The sequence below is a fragment of the Microtus pennsylvanicus genome, chromosome 8 (genome assembly GCF_037038515.1).
Source record: "Microtus pennsylvanicus isolate mMicPen1 chromosome 8, mMicPen1.hap1, whole genome shotgun sequence".
In the NCBI taxonomy this organism is placed as follows: domain Eukaryota; kingdom Metazoa; phylum Chordata; class Mammalia; order Rodentia; family Cricetidae; genus Microtus; species Microtus pennsylvanicus.
The window spans coordinates 52,814,385-52,830,412 of NC_134586.1; the positions used below are offsets into that span (position 1 = coordinate 52,814,385).

At 44.6% G+C, this 16,028-nt stretch overlaps 1 protein-coding gene across 37 annotated transcripts in view; it reads left to right on the forward strand.

Annotated features, from left to right (window-relative positions):
* Nucleotides 1–16,028, forward strand: part of Magi1 (membrane associated guanylate kinase, WW and PDZ domain containing 1) — a 625,393-nt gene that overhangs the window by 578,892 nt on the left and 30,473 nt on the right. For all 37 annotated transcript variants that reach the window (XM_075983419.1, XM_075983417.1, XM_075983421.1 and 34 more), the window contains 2 exons: nt 5,881–5,912; nt 14,994–15,210. In XM_075983419.1, the coding sequence (XP_075839534.1) occupies nt 5,881–5,912; nt 14,994–15,210 (249 nt within the window). The remainder of the gene's footprint in view (nt 1–5,880; nt 5,913–14,993; nt 15,211–16,028) is intronic.

Genomic DNA, 16,028 nt, shown 5'->3' on the forward strand with positions numbered 1-16,028 from the left:
CCATGGGCAAACTCTGACTGTTCTTTGATTCCAGCCATCCCGTCTGCTCCCTTCTTCCTGGCAGAATTGGTTTCTTTTCTCTGTTCTCTATGTGGTAGGGTGGCCTTCTATCATGGTGGTTCATGCTCATCACTCTGTTATTTCGGGTTTGTGAACAGACTGGGACCCTCTCTAGCACAAAGGTCATATCCCAAGTTCCTGGATCTCCACAGCCATGCTCTGCTAGACATATGCAGAGCTCTGGAAATCTTGGCTGGATGAATAATCTCATGCCAGGTTCCTTCTTATGATTCTGGTCTCAGCTAAAATACTGTCTCTCGGCTTTACTACTTTGTTGACCAGAGTTTAAGTTGGCTGTTCCCAGGCCCAGCCTCTTTCATTATTTATTGTCAACAAAGAAGAAACTTCTCAACAGGATTTACCTACTACGTGGCGGATTCTCTTTATCAGGTCATCAGCCTCTTCAGCCTCATTCACTGCTTTAAGTCATTTTAACTCGTGTCCTGTAGTAGGGCTTCCCTGCACTGTGGTTAAACTTGTGAGTGACTCTTTCCATATTCCTTCCAGCCTGAGCTCCCCCTTGCATTTAAATTTTATCTGCATCGAGGTCAGTGGAAATTAACATTCTCATTTACGTCTGTTATATTATATCCCCTTTACGAGTTCTCTATCAAACAAAACAAACAAAAAAGCAAGTTGGTAAGGAATGATGTTCATGGCTTGTTTCAAAAGTACTTGTTTTCAAACTATCGTCATTTCTGCTTTCATGGAGGAGCCTTGTTCTCAGCGATCTGTCCCACCCATTGGATGTCTGCAGATCAGCTCATCACTATAAACAGGGCTATTTGCTACCTAGCAGAAACAGCATTCAGAGCAGCGTCTTGCTTCAAAATATTATTTATTATTATTTTTTAAAAATAATTTTTTAATGATTTATTTAACTTCATTTTATGTGCATTGATGTGAAGGTGTCAGATCTTGTGGAACTGCATTTTCAGACAGTTGTGAGCTGCCATGTGGGTGCTGGGAATTGAACCTCGGTCCTCTGGAAGAGCAGTCAGTGCTCTTAACCACCGAGCCATCTCTCCAGCCTCCTATTTTTTATTATTATTATTATAATATTAAATGTGTTCTTCAATTGCAGTTCCTCCCCTCACAGTCATTTTCTAGATACTTCCTTTTAGCCAGTTTCAAGAAAAAGGAAGTGTGTTCAGTAGCGTGCATAATAGTGACCTAGAATTTGTTGGAACGCGTAAAGAAAAGCAAAGTGTTTGTAGTGGGGTGGCCGTGTCTGGAGACCCAGTGAAAGGAGAATGGAAGCCATAATGAAGGAAGTGCCAGCCGGTGACGCTGTACATTTTATTATTAGTTAGATCCTCTTTGTGTGTCACAGTGACTGGTCTGAAGTGAAGTTTCTGTTTAGCTTTCCTGACAGCTCAGCTGAGCACCCCTATTTCTTCACCATTTTACTCTGTCCTTAGGGCAAGAACAAATGTTTACCTAGACAAAATTATGCATGCAGCTTGGCATGGTAGCCTACCATTTATTTCTAGTGTTCAGAAGTTGAAACAGGAAAGTCATGAGTTCAAAGCCAGCCTGAGACCTTGTCTCAAAAATAAAAAGAGAACAAAACCAAGGACTGATGCTGTCGCTCAGCTGGTACAGCACTGCCCTGGCATACTTGAGACCCCAGGTTCAATCCTCTTAGTATAAGGAGGGGAGAGTGATGTGTCTGTGTTCATTTTCAGGGAAAGAAGTGACTTGCAAGGTGCAGAAATGAATGATAACCCTTGCAGTTGTTCGCAAGCGTGCAGATTTTTGTTTATTATAGCATTCATGTGTATATGTACGTTCATAACTAAAGCTGTCCTTATTGCAGGAGATAATGACATAGGTAGTAAAGGGACCTGGAATCCCATGAGCCAAAGAAAATGATGTTTCTGTGTATGACTTCCTTGCTTCCCAAAGGCTTGTAGTGTTACTTTTCCCTGTAAGCTACTTGTGCCCAACCATTACAAGATTTCATCTAAAATCTCACTCTTCTATTTAGCAATGTGAGAGAGTCTGGGAACAAAGTTGGGGCCCGTGGTGTTTAGTGGGGGAGAGAGCACTCCTGTTGTGTTAATGGTGGCGTCCCCCTCACTAGCAGATCATTTGCCTTTTGTTTTCTCTGCTGGGGAGCTTAGAGATGCAGGGCCCAGGCTTTTCTCACTGCATAGATCACACGCAGGCTCACGCCTTAAGCGCATGCCTCCCTGTAAAAGTTTTCTGGAGTCTCTTAGAAGTAGCATTTGCTGTTGCTTGGGTGCTAAGAGCAGATGGCGCCATCCATAAATGCTTTCTTCTCCCTCTTGGGGGCGGGGGAGGACCTTCTTACCTTGAGTGGACCATATGAGCCCATTAAGACAGGTGCTGCTTGGGCCCATATGCCTCACAAGCAATATGGGGTGTAGTTTATAGAGCACAACCCTCCTTCCAGCTGCCACAAAAAAAGAAATGTGCACTTCCGGGTGCACAAAAAAAGAAATTTACTTAAGCAATCCAGGGCTATGCCATGAAGAAAGAAAAGACTAACATTGCCTCCTAGATTCTACACAGCACGGAGTGGTGTGCAGTTGCCTCTTTCTGGGGAGAGCTGTGTGCCATGGTTTCTAGGGCTTAGAGAATGTGTCCACAAAGTGACTGTTCTGGGGCTTTTCCCAACTCCTTTCAATCCTTCTAAATAGTTTTTACAGAAATAAATTATAAATTGTAACAAGGAAGTTTGTTCCAGCATTCATATTTATTAGATTTTAAGATTTAATGGCCATATGGGCCTAAAACAAATCTTTGATCCCCAGCCCCCCATTTTAAAGCAGTCAAGTGAAGTGTCTTGATTTTGATTCTTTAAATATTAATTTGTGGCCATAACCTACTTTGGGCTTCTGTCAAAGGGTGTGGCTTTGAAAATGAAAGTTTCAGCAGCTGACTAACAAAGAAAAGCAAAGGCCTCTTATAAAGAGGTGTTCTTACTTATTGCAAAATCCAATTTTATGGGACTGGGCATGGTGGCTCATGCCTTTAATTCCAGCACTCGAGAGACAAAGGCAGGCAGATCCCAGAGTGTTCGAGGCCAATGTCTACAGAGCAAATTCCAGGATAGCCACTGCTCCACAAAGAAACTCTGTGTGTGTGTGTGTGTGTGTGTGTGTGTGTGTGTGTGTGTGTGTGTGTGTGTTGGGGGTGGTCAGGTTAGCTGGGACCTTCTAGAACATCATATGGGCAATTCCTAGAGGAAACACACAAACATACATTAATTGGTTATCCCCATTTCTTTCATACTAGTTGATATTGCTGATAGTAGAAGGGCTATTAGCTAATTTTTATTTTAAATTTGCTATCTTATTACCTTAGTGAGATTGGTAATGATGATGTCCATGATATTGGTTTGGGGACATTCACAGACGGCAAAACTGTGTGTCTGAGTCTACTGCCTCCCTTCATTTATAACCACCATTCTTGTGCTGTTCACACTCATTTGGAGGCAGTCTCTGCATTGTTGCCTGTAGAGAGAGCTCATTCCTTCAAAGCTTGTGGAGTGCTTTGTGGGTTGATTACCCCACAAGCTATTTACAAGTTCTGGTGGTTCTCAGTTTCCCCGCATCAGGATGCTGCAGTGAGCCTCTTTGTGGATGCAGCGTAGGGAATGTGTGATGGTCCCTCTGTGGCAGAGAATGGCATACCATTGCCTTACAAATGTCAGTTTTAAGGGACAGTTGGTGACTGCCCAGACCGGAGTCTTACAAAGCTAGTTAGAGACTCTATAAGAAGTCAGCGGATACTGATCAATCAAGTTTTATAAAAACTAACTAAATGAAACTTTAGTTTATTCCAAGTAAATGTGTAAGAATTAGGAGAGAATGTGTACATAACCATGTATATAGTTTATGCATACTATATACATATATATAGTATGTAGTTTCAGAATGTATGCAGTAACTCAGTAATATCATTTGATAAAGTTCATTAAGGGCATCCTATTGACCAATAAAAGCACCCAATTCTTAAGATCATGTAAAAATTATTCAACCCAGTCTGCAATCTGTAAGTAAATCCTCTGCTAAATCTTTTTGTGTGTTAATTAATTCAGCAAAATGATTTTCCCCTAACTGAAACTGGCTACTCCTAACATTTTTTCATAGATGATGTCAGCCAAGGAAGGTAAAAGAACATCCGGGACAGAGGCTCTCAAATATTTTGTGCTATTTAATTACTTTAACAGTCTTAAAAGTGAACCTCGCTCTTTCCATTCATTAGTGCAGAAACTAAGTTGCCAAAGCTTCCAAAGTGACGGCCTGCCTTAGTGTCACTTGAAACAGTCACACTTTCTGCCCTGTCACAATTTCTTTAACTATGTTCCTGAAGCTTCTTCCTTGGCACCAGAAACCTTGAGAAATATTGTTAGTACTGAAGGTTTCTGCTCCCCAAAGTGGGTAGGGGGTGTTAGGATTGAGCATTTATATTTAATGAAGTGTTACATTTTGAGATCTGAGACCTATTCTGTCAAACCATGGAAACCCCATTATTGGGATGTGACAAGCCTTGCGAGTGCCCCTGACTTCTCTGAGGTAGGGTGAACAACATTAGCATTGCTACCCACTTCCTCTTATTTCCGCTGGTTTAGCATGGCGGCAGATCTGAAAAGTGACTTCCCAAAGACTTGAAATTCATCAGGCTCCATCAGAATCACTTCTCAGAGCCAGGCGGAAATGTCCATGCAGAATCATCGCGCCCCAAATGAATGTTTGGCATTGGTGCAGATGGGATCTACAGCTTGTGGTCTCACTCTGCTCAGACAGGGACAGAGGAAGAGGTGGCAGCTGGGGAGATGATTACTTTCCAAACAACACTGTGTGCTTGTTTTCCTTTCTCACCTCCCTTCCCCACTGTTGTCTGGTGACAGGGTCCCCATCAGCCTGCCTCTGATTGCTGCTCACTTTCCTAGAAGTGATGAGATCACTGGCTCCTTCCAGCCCTAGCCCTCCCTCCCACTAAGGACAGGGTCTGAGGACAGCCCACCAGGTTCAGCCACCACCTTTGTCTCCTTTGCCGTTCTCTTTCTCCCTCGCTGTCTTTCTCTCTCTCGGCTTTGTGAAATTTTCCTTGTTCCTTCCAAATGGCATGCTTACCTCTCCGGAGCCCACTCCAAGCCCCAGTCTTTTCCAGAAGCGAAGTTAGGGGGCTGCTTAGATGACTGACAGATATCAAGATGTGTGCTGATGATCCAGAGGGTATCCTAGACCAACTTGAACTTGTGCTCCTATTTTACCCTTCTCTGCTGGCGAGAGAGCATTCGTCTTTGTGTTGAGGCTGAGCTCATCCAAGCTAAAGAAGGCATTTCTCTGCCTGAAATACATAGGGGAATAAAAAGACAGGGTGGGGGGATATAAATTTAACCATGCTGTCCTTTAAAACTAAATATATATCCTTTTCTCTGTCCTGATTGGTCCATTTCCGTTGACAAGTGGATCGGAAGGAGAGGGAATATCCTGAACTTAATTGTAAGTTAAGTCTCTCTTAATCCAGAAGAGCATTTGAGATTCTGTCCAAGTGTTCAATTTCCCAGGCCGCTGAGGTCTGTGAATTTCTTTTCCCAGCCTCCAGGCTGCTGCAGTACAAGTCAGCATAGCTAATGCAGATAGATCTCCTGCCTCTCGCTCTCCTCCTCCCTCAGCTTTGATTCGATATGAACAGCCTGGTAACTCCGATGCTGGGGAGGACTCTGACAGAACTCTGCAGATGACTAGGTGGCCATGAAACACCTGGGGATTGTTCTTTAAGAAAAGGTAACATTTATATGCTAATGATGTCTCCCCCCCCTTGTTGCATTTTTTTTTCTAGGGCTACCAGTTCCCAAGAAGAGTCCAAAGTCGGTAAGGACTTGTCATTTACTTGGTGCTTGTGGGGGGGGGGGGGGGAGCAGGGGACCCCAGCGGAAGGAAGGTCCGCTGCCTGAATTCACCGTAATAAATGTGTTTTAGAGTGGATGCAGGAGCCAGGAGCACAGGCTCGTTTAATTAAGTTCTGGAGATACGTTTGATCTAAATGGTATTTGGGTTTGTCTTTTAACTATGTAGAGATGTGTGAGCAGGATGCAAAAGCGTTGAGGATTAAAACAATGCAATTTGGCTTCCCTGCACCAATGCTCACAACTCCTTTGAATGGGCGAGTTTCTGAGCTGTTTCAACTTGATACAAATGCTATTGTTTCCTTTGGGGGAGGAAGAGAGAGAAAAGGCTCCACCTGCTTGCTCGCTGGCTTCTCAACTGGTGTTCCCCGGCAGCCGTTCACATGGCTACCAGTTCTCTCAGAGCTTCCGTATGCACTCAGTGGGGAATTATTCACAAAACCTGTGAATTCGGAGAAGAATTGCTATGTTTGTATATGTCCATGCTCAGGTGGAATAATGTTCACTGCCCAGCACTGAGACTAAGACATTTCCTTGCTGGGGAAATGTCCTTTGTTGTTTAGCTAGCTTTCGCAGCATTATACTGCAGGTATAGGATTCTTTAAAAAAAAAAAATCAATGTTTTACTGTCCTTTCTAATCTGGTTTCCCTGAAGATGCATTACCTACTTGGCATGCTGGCTAATAGCCTAGAGGCTACAGTGTTGTGTTTGGTCGTATGAGCTTTTCACTCCTAGGGCGATAACAACAAATTAAAATGCCGCTTAAAAACTCAAAATCTGTGATTTGAATGCCTGTGAAATTGAACTAGGTGGGAGAAGCTTTCTGAGTCATTAATATTAGGAAGAAGAAGGAGCTTCCTTGTAACTTAGCAGATTTCTGAACGTGGAAATGTGTGGCTTTGTGCCATCCGGAGGAGGACCTTTAAAACTTTGCAGCTTCAGGCGCTGCAGCTGATTTCTTTCCACCTGTCTCCAAGCATGGCAGCAGCAGGCAGAAGTTTATTAAGGAGGTGAGCGAGGGGAGCTTTATGCATTCTGAAGTCCAACTCCCCCGTTCTGTGAAGAAAAAAAACCTGCAGTAATTGATGTGATTCTGATGGCACAGGGCTGTGGCGATTGGAACGCTGACTTCAGGGCTGCTTCCCGTGTCAGTTTGTGTTAATGTCCAAGCAGGAAAGTGCTGCTTGGTGCCCACATTGAAAGCATAGAGATGCCAAAGTGTGTGCATGTGCGCATGTGTGCATGTGTGCATCGCCATCCCTGGGTCCTCACCAGAGACGCATTCAGCCTTCAGACAAATCGAGTGCAGCTGGAAGGTGCGTCTCCCGAGCTGGGGTTAGTGCGAGCCTTCCATGGCCATGCTGTGCTGATGTTGGACTTGTTTTACACACCTCCATGCTGTGAAATCTTGACAGGAAGCCACCGCTTTGCACTACTAACATGGTTTCCGGGAGCAGGGTGGTCTCTGCTGTTTGCACCTGTGTTTGTATATCATCTTCCCGGAAGTATTTCTGAATTACCCGGCTGACACCTAGCATCAAGCATCCACAGAGCCCACGTTCATGAAATCAGTTAAGAGAATTCTCTGGCAGTTTATTTTGGGGGCTGCCATGTCATTAGTGAGCAACAAGCCAATTACTTGAGTTGCATTCCTAGGGAGAAAAGCTCTCTTAACCGCTTTGCCCACAGTCTGCTGGCTTCTGATTACCGCAGGCGAAGAGGGTGGGTGCTGCTGGACTCCAGAGCAGGTTCCTAGCATGGGGCTTGTCCTCACCTGGGTTCTGCTCCAGGACAGAGATGGCAGCTTGCGTGGCATGCTGGCACTCTGGCAGCTACTGCACATGATTAGCGGACTCTCAGCCAAGGACTGCTCCTGGCAGGGGAACATTACAAACATCTGTGATCAGTGAGGCTTGCACAGGTGGATGGAAAGCTGTTTCCCTTTCCCCGGTTGGAATTTGGATGGTGTCCTGCCAATGGGACAGGTGACTAGGAGATGTTTTCCGAGGGGTTGGAGGGAATCCACGGGGGTGAGGGATGGCCAGGTGCTGGTTGAGCCACTCAGGTGGTGACAGATAGTGTCAGTTCTGCAGGCTGCATAATCCAGAGTGCAGCAGTTGTACCTGGGTTGTGATCCATGTAGATTCCATCCCAGCTCAGTGAATAGTATCTAAACCAGGTCCTCACTATTGGCTGCTTGGCTTCCCGCTATACCCCCGAGGTTCTGACACACTTGGCTTCCTCCGATGATGGACAGGGTCCCTCTGTTGCCATACCTTTTCTTTCTTTTTTAATGTTTTTTAATAATTAGGCAGTTGAGATTTTATTAGAGCCGAAGGTTTTAGCATTTTAATGTTGTTCCACCTCCTGGGTTGTCCCCATAGCTTACTCTTAATAAGAATTTAACTCCCTAGATTTAGTTTAAATGCTAAGTTTGTGGGGTTTGTATACTCTTGCAGTATAAAAGTGATGTCTTAATGATGTTTAATTAATTTAATACTTGGACTTCTACACCGTCACAGATTTTTCTACCACATGGCAGTAAAAAAATAAAACACATTTGCTGTGGGATTTCAGGCGTCTCTGAAAAACTTAAGTTGTGACCCAACGTAATCATTCTGACGAGAAGCTTAATTTTAATTGTCAGTTTAAATCGCACACAGGGATCTTGTAGGGGGGCTTTAAACTCTAAATTGCACACCCAAACAAATTGTAAGCCAGACCCACCTGTGTTCATGCTGGGTCATATCCCACCTTCTCCAGCCTCCCTTTGTCAATCTGTCCATTTCTTTCCCCGCTCGCCAGTCTTCTGTTCATCCATGTATCCTCCGCTCACTCAGCCATCTATTCATCTTTTCATTCAGCGAAGTAGTGAGAACTCCCAAGTATGGAACTTGAACTAAGGCACTGGAAGTACAAATGCATACTGCCTGTCGTCTAGGTGCTAAAATAGTGCGGATATCCAGAGACTAAGGCAGAGAATACCCGACTCCCAGGAACTGTGGAGAGAAATAGATACCACGTCAGCAGACAGGCCTGTCTAGACCCTCTTCTCCTGGGGAGTAAAGTCTGGTGAGCATACACACTGAAAGCTGATGAAGGAGGACCATTGAGCTATCAGTTCAAATGACCTGAGTTGAATAGTCTTACAAAGCCCAGACTCAGGGCAGAGTAAAGAACTGTGGCTGAACTGTGAAGTTATTTGGAGTCTGGCAGGCTGGGAACACCCAAAGTTTTACAAGCAGTGACAAGGTGGTGTCTTCAAAACAGCAATAGAAAGTTTCGCTTCCAATCCCTTTAGCCTGCAAGATATACTGAAGGAAATTTCTGGGATTAGATATTAAGACGTGAGGGGGATACAAGATCTCTTATATATGCTTGAGGAGACATAAGACGTCTTAGGTCATGGATGGATTGGGAGACACAAGCCCTCTTCGATGACGTATGCATGGAGTGGCTCCAGCCTGAATCACTCTCTGTGATAGGCACTGCCTCTCACACTGCACTCTTGGGCTTCCCAACCCCAAAGCCACCACTTGGATCACATCAAAGTTTCTTCAGACAGTGAGGAAAAGCAGTGAAGATGGGAGATGAGAAAAGGAATAGATAGAATGGCTTCAGATTATCAGTCAAATTATCCCACCTCAGTAAGCACCTGAACATCCATTTGGCTAAATTTCTTACATTTTTTTGTGACTCAGATTTTGTTTTTTCCATCCTCCCAGTGTTCTCCTTTTCTCCATGAATTCCCTTCACCTGTCTTTGAGAAGAAATTTGACTTGGAAGCCGATACAGGAAAGAGGCAAAAGTAAAGAGCAGCCTATGCCTTGACACAGACCTGGTGTCCAATTTTCGCACTTTTGATGACCTTGGCCTCATACCTCAGCAGTTTGGATCTGCTCCTGTTGTCCATGCAAATCTCTGCGGTGGCCTTGGGTCTTGGCAGATACATCAACTGTAAATAATTTGGCTTTAAAATGGATCAATTTGTCATTTTTAAGCCCCATGAATTCTTTTCATCATCTGAGCTCCTAAGTGCTGTCTGTTTTCATTTGCTCTTCCAAGCAAATATTTTCAGTTCACTTTATAGGAACGTCCATTTCTAAATCATTCTGTGAAATACTGATGAGATAAATTTTTTCCCCATTTCCATTTATAAAAACCATTGCGCCTTCCCAATTTTTCTGACCTGACAGTAAGTAGGATGAGAATCATTCATTTTAGGGAGATAGGTACAATTTCATTCTAAAAGGTTTTGTGATACAAGTTCATGGCCAAGGACTCTTAAGGAGATTTCAGAATTAAACTCATGTCTGTTTCCAAGTTGGCAGAGATTTGAGAATCAGAAATGAAATTCTTCGTTAAAAAATATCAACCTAGTGACAATAGTTAAGATTAGTGATTTCTGTCTGGGTATGGGTGAGACCTGTGTTTCTAAAGTATCTTCTTCCTCCCGTCTCCACTGAACCTGTCAGCAGTGACTCACCCTCATCACACCCCTGCCCCAAGGGAAGCTAGCCCAGGTGCAGAGCTACAAGGAACCACAGACTGCCCTCTCTGCTTCCAGCCATTTCTCTACATCTGTTTCCTAACCAGGAGCCTGAGCAAACTTCCTGGAAGTGCATTAACTCCTGGTTCATTCTTACTTTAAGTACTTCTTCCAGAGCTAAGAAGGCAGCCTGTCCTTACATTGTCACATAAGACACTTGTGTGATCTGGCTTCCAAGTTCATGTCCAGCTCCCCGTCCCCTCACAGTGTCACACTAGCCAGACATTCTGAAGACTGCAGCCTCTCCACGCTCATTTTGATGGTAGGAATTAGCACATGTTGGGTGCATTGCCAAAGTACTCTTCTACACACCCATCCTTAGACCAGAGGACATTGTGCTGTGTTGTTTTAAATATATTCTGAATATTTGATTAATTCAATATCCATCTCCACATATAAATTCCAAGCAGTTAGGTAACATCTTTATATTTATCTGTTGTGTTTCTGCATGTCTGGCACAGTATAAATTATCCATTTGTATTTGTTGATCAAGTTGAATAAATACATTGCAGGTGATCACTGTAGGCAAGCCTTGTCTGGTATCCTGCTTTAATGTGCTAGTTATTTCTCCCCATGCATGTGCTGCTTGCACAGGCTTCCCTTAGCAGGGCTAAGGATACAGGCCTATAGCTGCTTGTCTTTGAACTGGAGTCTCACTTAGGAAAATGAGTTGAAGGTAGCACAGACCTATAACCCTAGCACTTCAGAGCAGGGCAATGTAGATCTAATTCTGTGCTGTCTCAGTTGAGAAGCGAATTTTCTTTCATGCACAAAGCCTTGTAGTAGGTGATCAAGAAAAGTCATGCAAACTGACCCTGAAGGGCCAGGTAGTAAACTTGCTGCACAAGCATCAGGAATTCAAGGTCATTCCCTATCACGTACATTTTAAAGAGTGTACAGTGGTAGCTGATATAATCCAATACTGGGGAGTACAGATGGGCAAGTGTGTTATGTTTGATGGTCAGCCAGCCTAGCTTAATCAGGGACCTCCAGGTTAAAGAAAGTGTCTCAAAACACTGAAGTACATGGCACCTAAGGGACAATACCTGAGGGTATCCTCTGGCTTCCACATACATACATATGTCCCTGTGTGCCAGACATATACATATACCTGATCACGTGTGCACACACACGCACACCCCAAATGACTTTAATTTGAGAGCTCTGTGAATGCTGCTTTTCCTTTGACCAGTTTTGGGCTTCTAATAAAAGGATGTCACAGAAAGTGAAAAACGTGTTTTGAAATGTTTACACATATACACACAGAGCACAGCTCCAAAAACCCGAGGATTCTCACTATATTTAAATTTGAGAGAGCTGGTCGTTTTAAAAATGAACATAGAACAGGGCTAAGTCTTAGCAGATAAAGTGTTTTCAGTGGACTTCATCTGAATACTCCCTTTATGGCCAAGCAGCTCTTTAGTTAAACCTGAGGCAGGGTCCTCTGTGACAGGGATTTGTTACCCCAAGATAAACAGCCCAGGGCCGTAGAAACCCTTTTGAGCAGCATGTATGATAGTGTGTCCATAACTCCTCATTGGCGTGAGAAAACTCTTGATGGAAGCAGCTTAAGGGAAATGTTTTGATTCATAAGCTCAGGGGATTTCAGCCAATCAGGGTGAGGAGGCGTGGCTGCAGAATTGGTTTAATCTCTGTCAGCAGGAACATGAAGTGGCTGATTGACTTATGGTGACTGACAAGAAGCAGAAAGGTCAGGCTAGAACCAGAAGGGCATTATCATCTTCAAAGGCCATCCCAGGTGACCCTCTTCTGGTAGCTGGGCCACATGTCCTAAAGGCTCCACAACCTCCCAAAACTACCACCAGCTGGGGACCACATGTGCACACCCTCAGCTCTGTGAGAACCATTCACTGGGCGTAAAAACCAATGGGTACCGCAGAGATAGGCAACGCTGTCACCAGACTCTCAGTGGGACCGGGAGGAAAAGTGACCCAATAGAAGAGGTTAAAGTTTGGTTTTCAGAGACAGGGACCCAAGAAGTCAGTAGGACACACATTTCAAGGTACCCTCCTAAACAGCTACCTGTGGACTTCCTTCCAAGTGTACTATAGGTAGCATGCAGGCCTGGAGGACATTAAGGGCCTGCGAATGGAAACTGAAGCTTTCAGAATTGGAGACTTACTTCAGCCGTGACATGAACTCAGTGATGCTGGGCTCGTTCTACAGTCAGACATCTGCCACTCTTTTAAGGAATAAAAATCTAGGGAACATTTGAAGGACGTTTGTGCGTCTTCCAGGCAGACTCGGTTCCTGCATTGAATGATTTGGTGTTAACATTTAGAGTAGCTCCTAAACAGCATAAAAGTCGAAGTCCATATTAATTCTGTTTACTACAGTTCACTTCAAGGTGGAAGTAGCCTTTGATTTCCCTTGCTTGTAAGATGTTACCTGTTGTTATTAAAATAGGGAAAAAAAAGATAAGCAGCGCTGAAAAGTATAAAACTTAAGGGAAGAAACCTGCTCATAATGTCAGCCAGCAATGACTGATGGTGTGCGTGTTTTCTGATGAGAGCTTACGAGATAAACACAGATGAGAGATGCACGTTTGACAGAACTGCTGCCGTTCTCGTCCTCAGCATCCTCAGCATGGCACCTGAGGAAGGGTCGGGGCATGATATGAGGCCATGAGAGCTGGCATCAGTGTAGGGAGGGGCCTTCAAAGGTGGCAGAGAGCCATTACCAATCTTGGAAATGCTAGCACAGAGCTGAGTGCTTTCTTATCTGAAGAGAGAAAGGGTGGAGTTGTGTTTGCCCTGTGCGTCTTTGTGTGTACCATCCCTTTGCATGTGAGCAAGCTAATCCTCTCGAAGGTATAATAGCCTTAGAATACAAGCCTCGCATTTTCCTCAGCTATGAGTCCTTTCCAAAACCTGTAGTCAAGTCTCTAGCAGTCAGAAGATCTCAACTCTACCTAGGAGTTGAGAGAAGTCTGTCAATAAGATGCTTGCCTTGCAAATATAAAAACTTAAGTTATAATCTCAGAGCCCAGTCATCGCGGTACATGCTTGTAATTCCTGAAAGGTGAGACAAGGCTTTCAGAGGCTCGCTGGCTAACTAGTCTAGCCTACCTGGTGAACTCAAGGCCAGTGAGAGACCCTGTCTCAAACAAAAAGTGGAACGTTGCCCTCTGTGTTCCACGCATGCCTGTGTGTGTGTGTTTATATGCATACTCCTGCACACACATGTCCCCACATATGAACATACACACGCAAAAGGAACAAAACAAACCTGTGGTTTTGTTTTTTTTTTTTTTTTGGACTTTCCTCATCTACTTATTGCAAAATAAAGACTAAAAGGAGAAAGGGCCATGGTCATTTCCATCAGGGAATGAAAGGTGGAGGGCACCTGAGTGCAGAGCAAGGAGGACTGATGATAGCCTCTGGTGGCAGAGCTCCAGGGGACCAGAATACACACAGTCAGGATACTAGTATCCTCTTTAAAAAGCATCATCTACATAACAGAAGATGGAGAGGCCCCCTTCCCCCTCTTGTTCCCTAGCTCCTGATAACTAGGCACAGAAGCTAAGTAACATAGTGTCTTTTGCAGATGAAGCAGAACTCCAACATTGCATTTGCAGGGGTGAAACCATTACCAGGGTTTTGCCTGTGCTCTCTGTCAATTCAGAGAACATTTCATAAAATGTAAGTCTGTGCTGAGCTGGTGTTAGTCATCAGGAACTTGACTCTGCCTTTGAAGTCAATGAAGCTCCCCTTTGAAAGTACTTAAACTTTGGACAAGTTACCCATCTGGGAGGGCTGACCCATGCAGGACAACACATACACATTCTTCAAGTTGGCTCTTTATTTATTTATTTTTCTTTATCTCACAGTAGTCCCAGTGATCCAAGAGGTAGAAAGCACTGCTCTCAGAATTGATTAACTGAAAACTATATAAGCTCCTGTTCTCTGCACGGGAGTACCTGATCACTGCGCTGCCAGGTGTGACTTGCCAGTGCTCGGATGCAGTTCCTGGTGGAATAGGAATGATGGAAACCTGTAGAGCGGAGCGGGTTTGATTATTAAGAGATACAGCATATGGAGCCCCGTGTAGCATTTTTAGCCCTGATTGTATTGCTTGTGGATATTGCAGGCTTACATCCAAAACACTTACGGTATTTTCAGTCGCATATTTTTGTCAAGAACCGAGGGTGTCAGGATAGATGCATCGTACAATAAATAAGCCCAATGTGTCTTCCTGAGAGCTTACAAGGGAAATCAGATTTGTTTCCCACTACAGCCCAGAGAGCAGCATGGGTATGGTTATGTCTCTATCTAGTCCGCCCCTCTGTCTTCCTGCCAATCACTTGCGGATTTATCTGTATTCAGCACTTGCTGGAGAAGCCAGAGTGTCGTTTTAAGTGTTTGTGTGTGTGTGTGCGCGCGCGCTCACTCAACAAAGGCAGGCTGGGGAAAGGTACCCAGTGGAGAAGTCACAGTCATCTTCCTTTCTTGGCCCCTTCCCTTGCTTTCTTGCAGCAACCACTGGAGAGGAAAGACAGCCAGAACAGCTCCCAGCACAGCGTCTCCAGCCACCGGAGCCTGCACACGGCATCCCCGAGTCACGGCACGCAGGTGCTCCCCGAGTACCCACCTGCAGACGCCCCTGCTCCAGATCAGACCGACAGCTCTGGGCAGAAAAAACCAGATCCTTTTAAAATCTGGGCCCAGTCCAGGAGCATGTATGAAAACCGACGTGAGTAACTCCCTGGGTTCCTGCTCTCCCAGACCCTCTCCCGTGCTCTAACCTCCTCTTAATAAAGGAGGCCTGGGGTAGCCAGTGGCTAAAGGTTAAGAGGACTGGGAAGCCACGGCCTCTTAGAGCAGGTAGACTCTGCTGGCTGTCTTCGTAGCCTAGGTGATGTCTTCAGCTTGAGGAAGCCTGGGTCAAAATGGAGGTTTTTCTTTCCGGTTCAGAGAGGTGGTTGGTAGGAGCTGTTGTCTTCTAATTCTGTCCCGAGCGGAGAACATGGCTTGCTGTGCACTCCTGTCTGGTGAAGCGGCTCTAACACGCCAGCATAATAGTGATTGTGGGGTCATGAGAAGAGGTTAGGTTCTTTCTTTGTGGCCTTGTGGTTCTTAAAAATACTGGTAATGTTTTCTTTTGCCCTCTTTGGTCTTTGCAAACATTACCTCAAAAAGGTGGAAAAAATGAAAGCCCATAGAGAATGAGTGTAGCTTAATTATCTATCCTGTAGTGACGCACGTTGTTTTGTTAAGATCAACTTGGAAAGGTACACTTCAGAACTTCCCAGATCTTAAACTCTCCTCCTCATTGCCCTTCTCTCTTTTTTAATGAGATGATTACTGGGCACGTTCGCCATCAGCAGTCTTCTATGTTACCTATGCAAGTCCCGAAAATGCCCCAGGCTTTGCAGATGCTATTGGCCCTTTTGGAGCCTTTGTGGTCCCTGACATTTTCTCCCTGAGGTGGCTGGTTAGTGTGCCCTGGAATAAAGCAAAATGTGTTAAGGAGAGAGGACATCATATTGACGGCCTGGGAGAAGCTGAGAG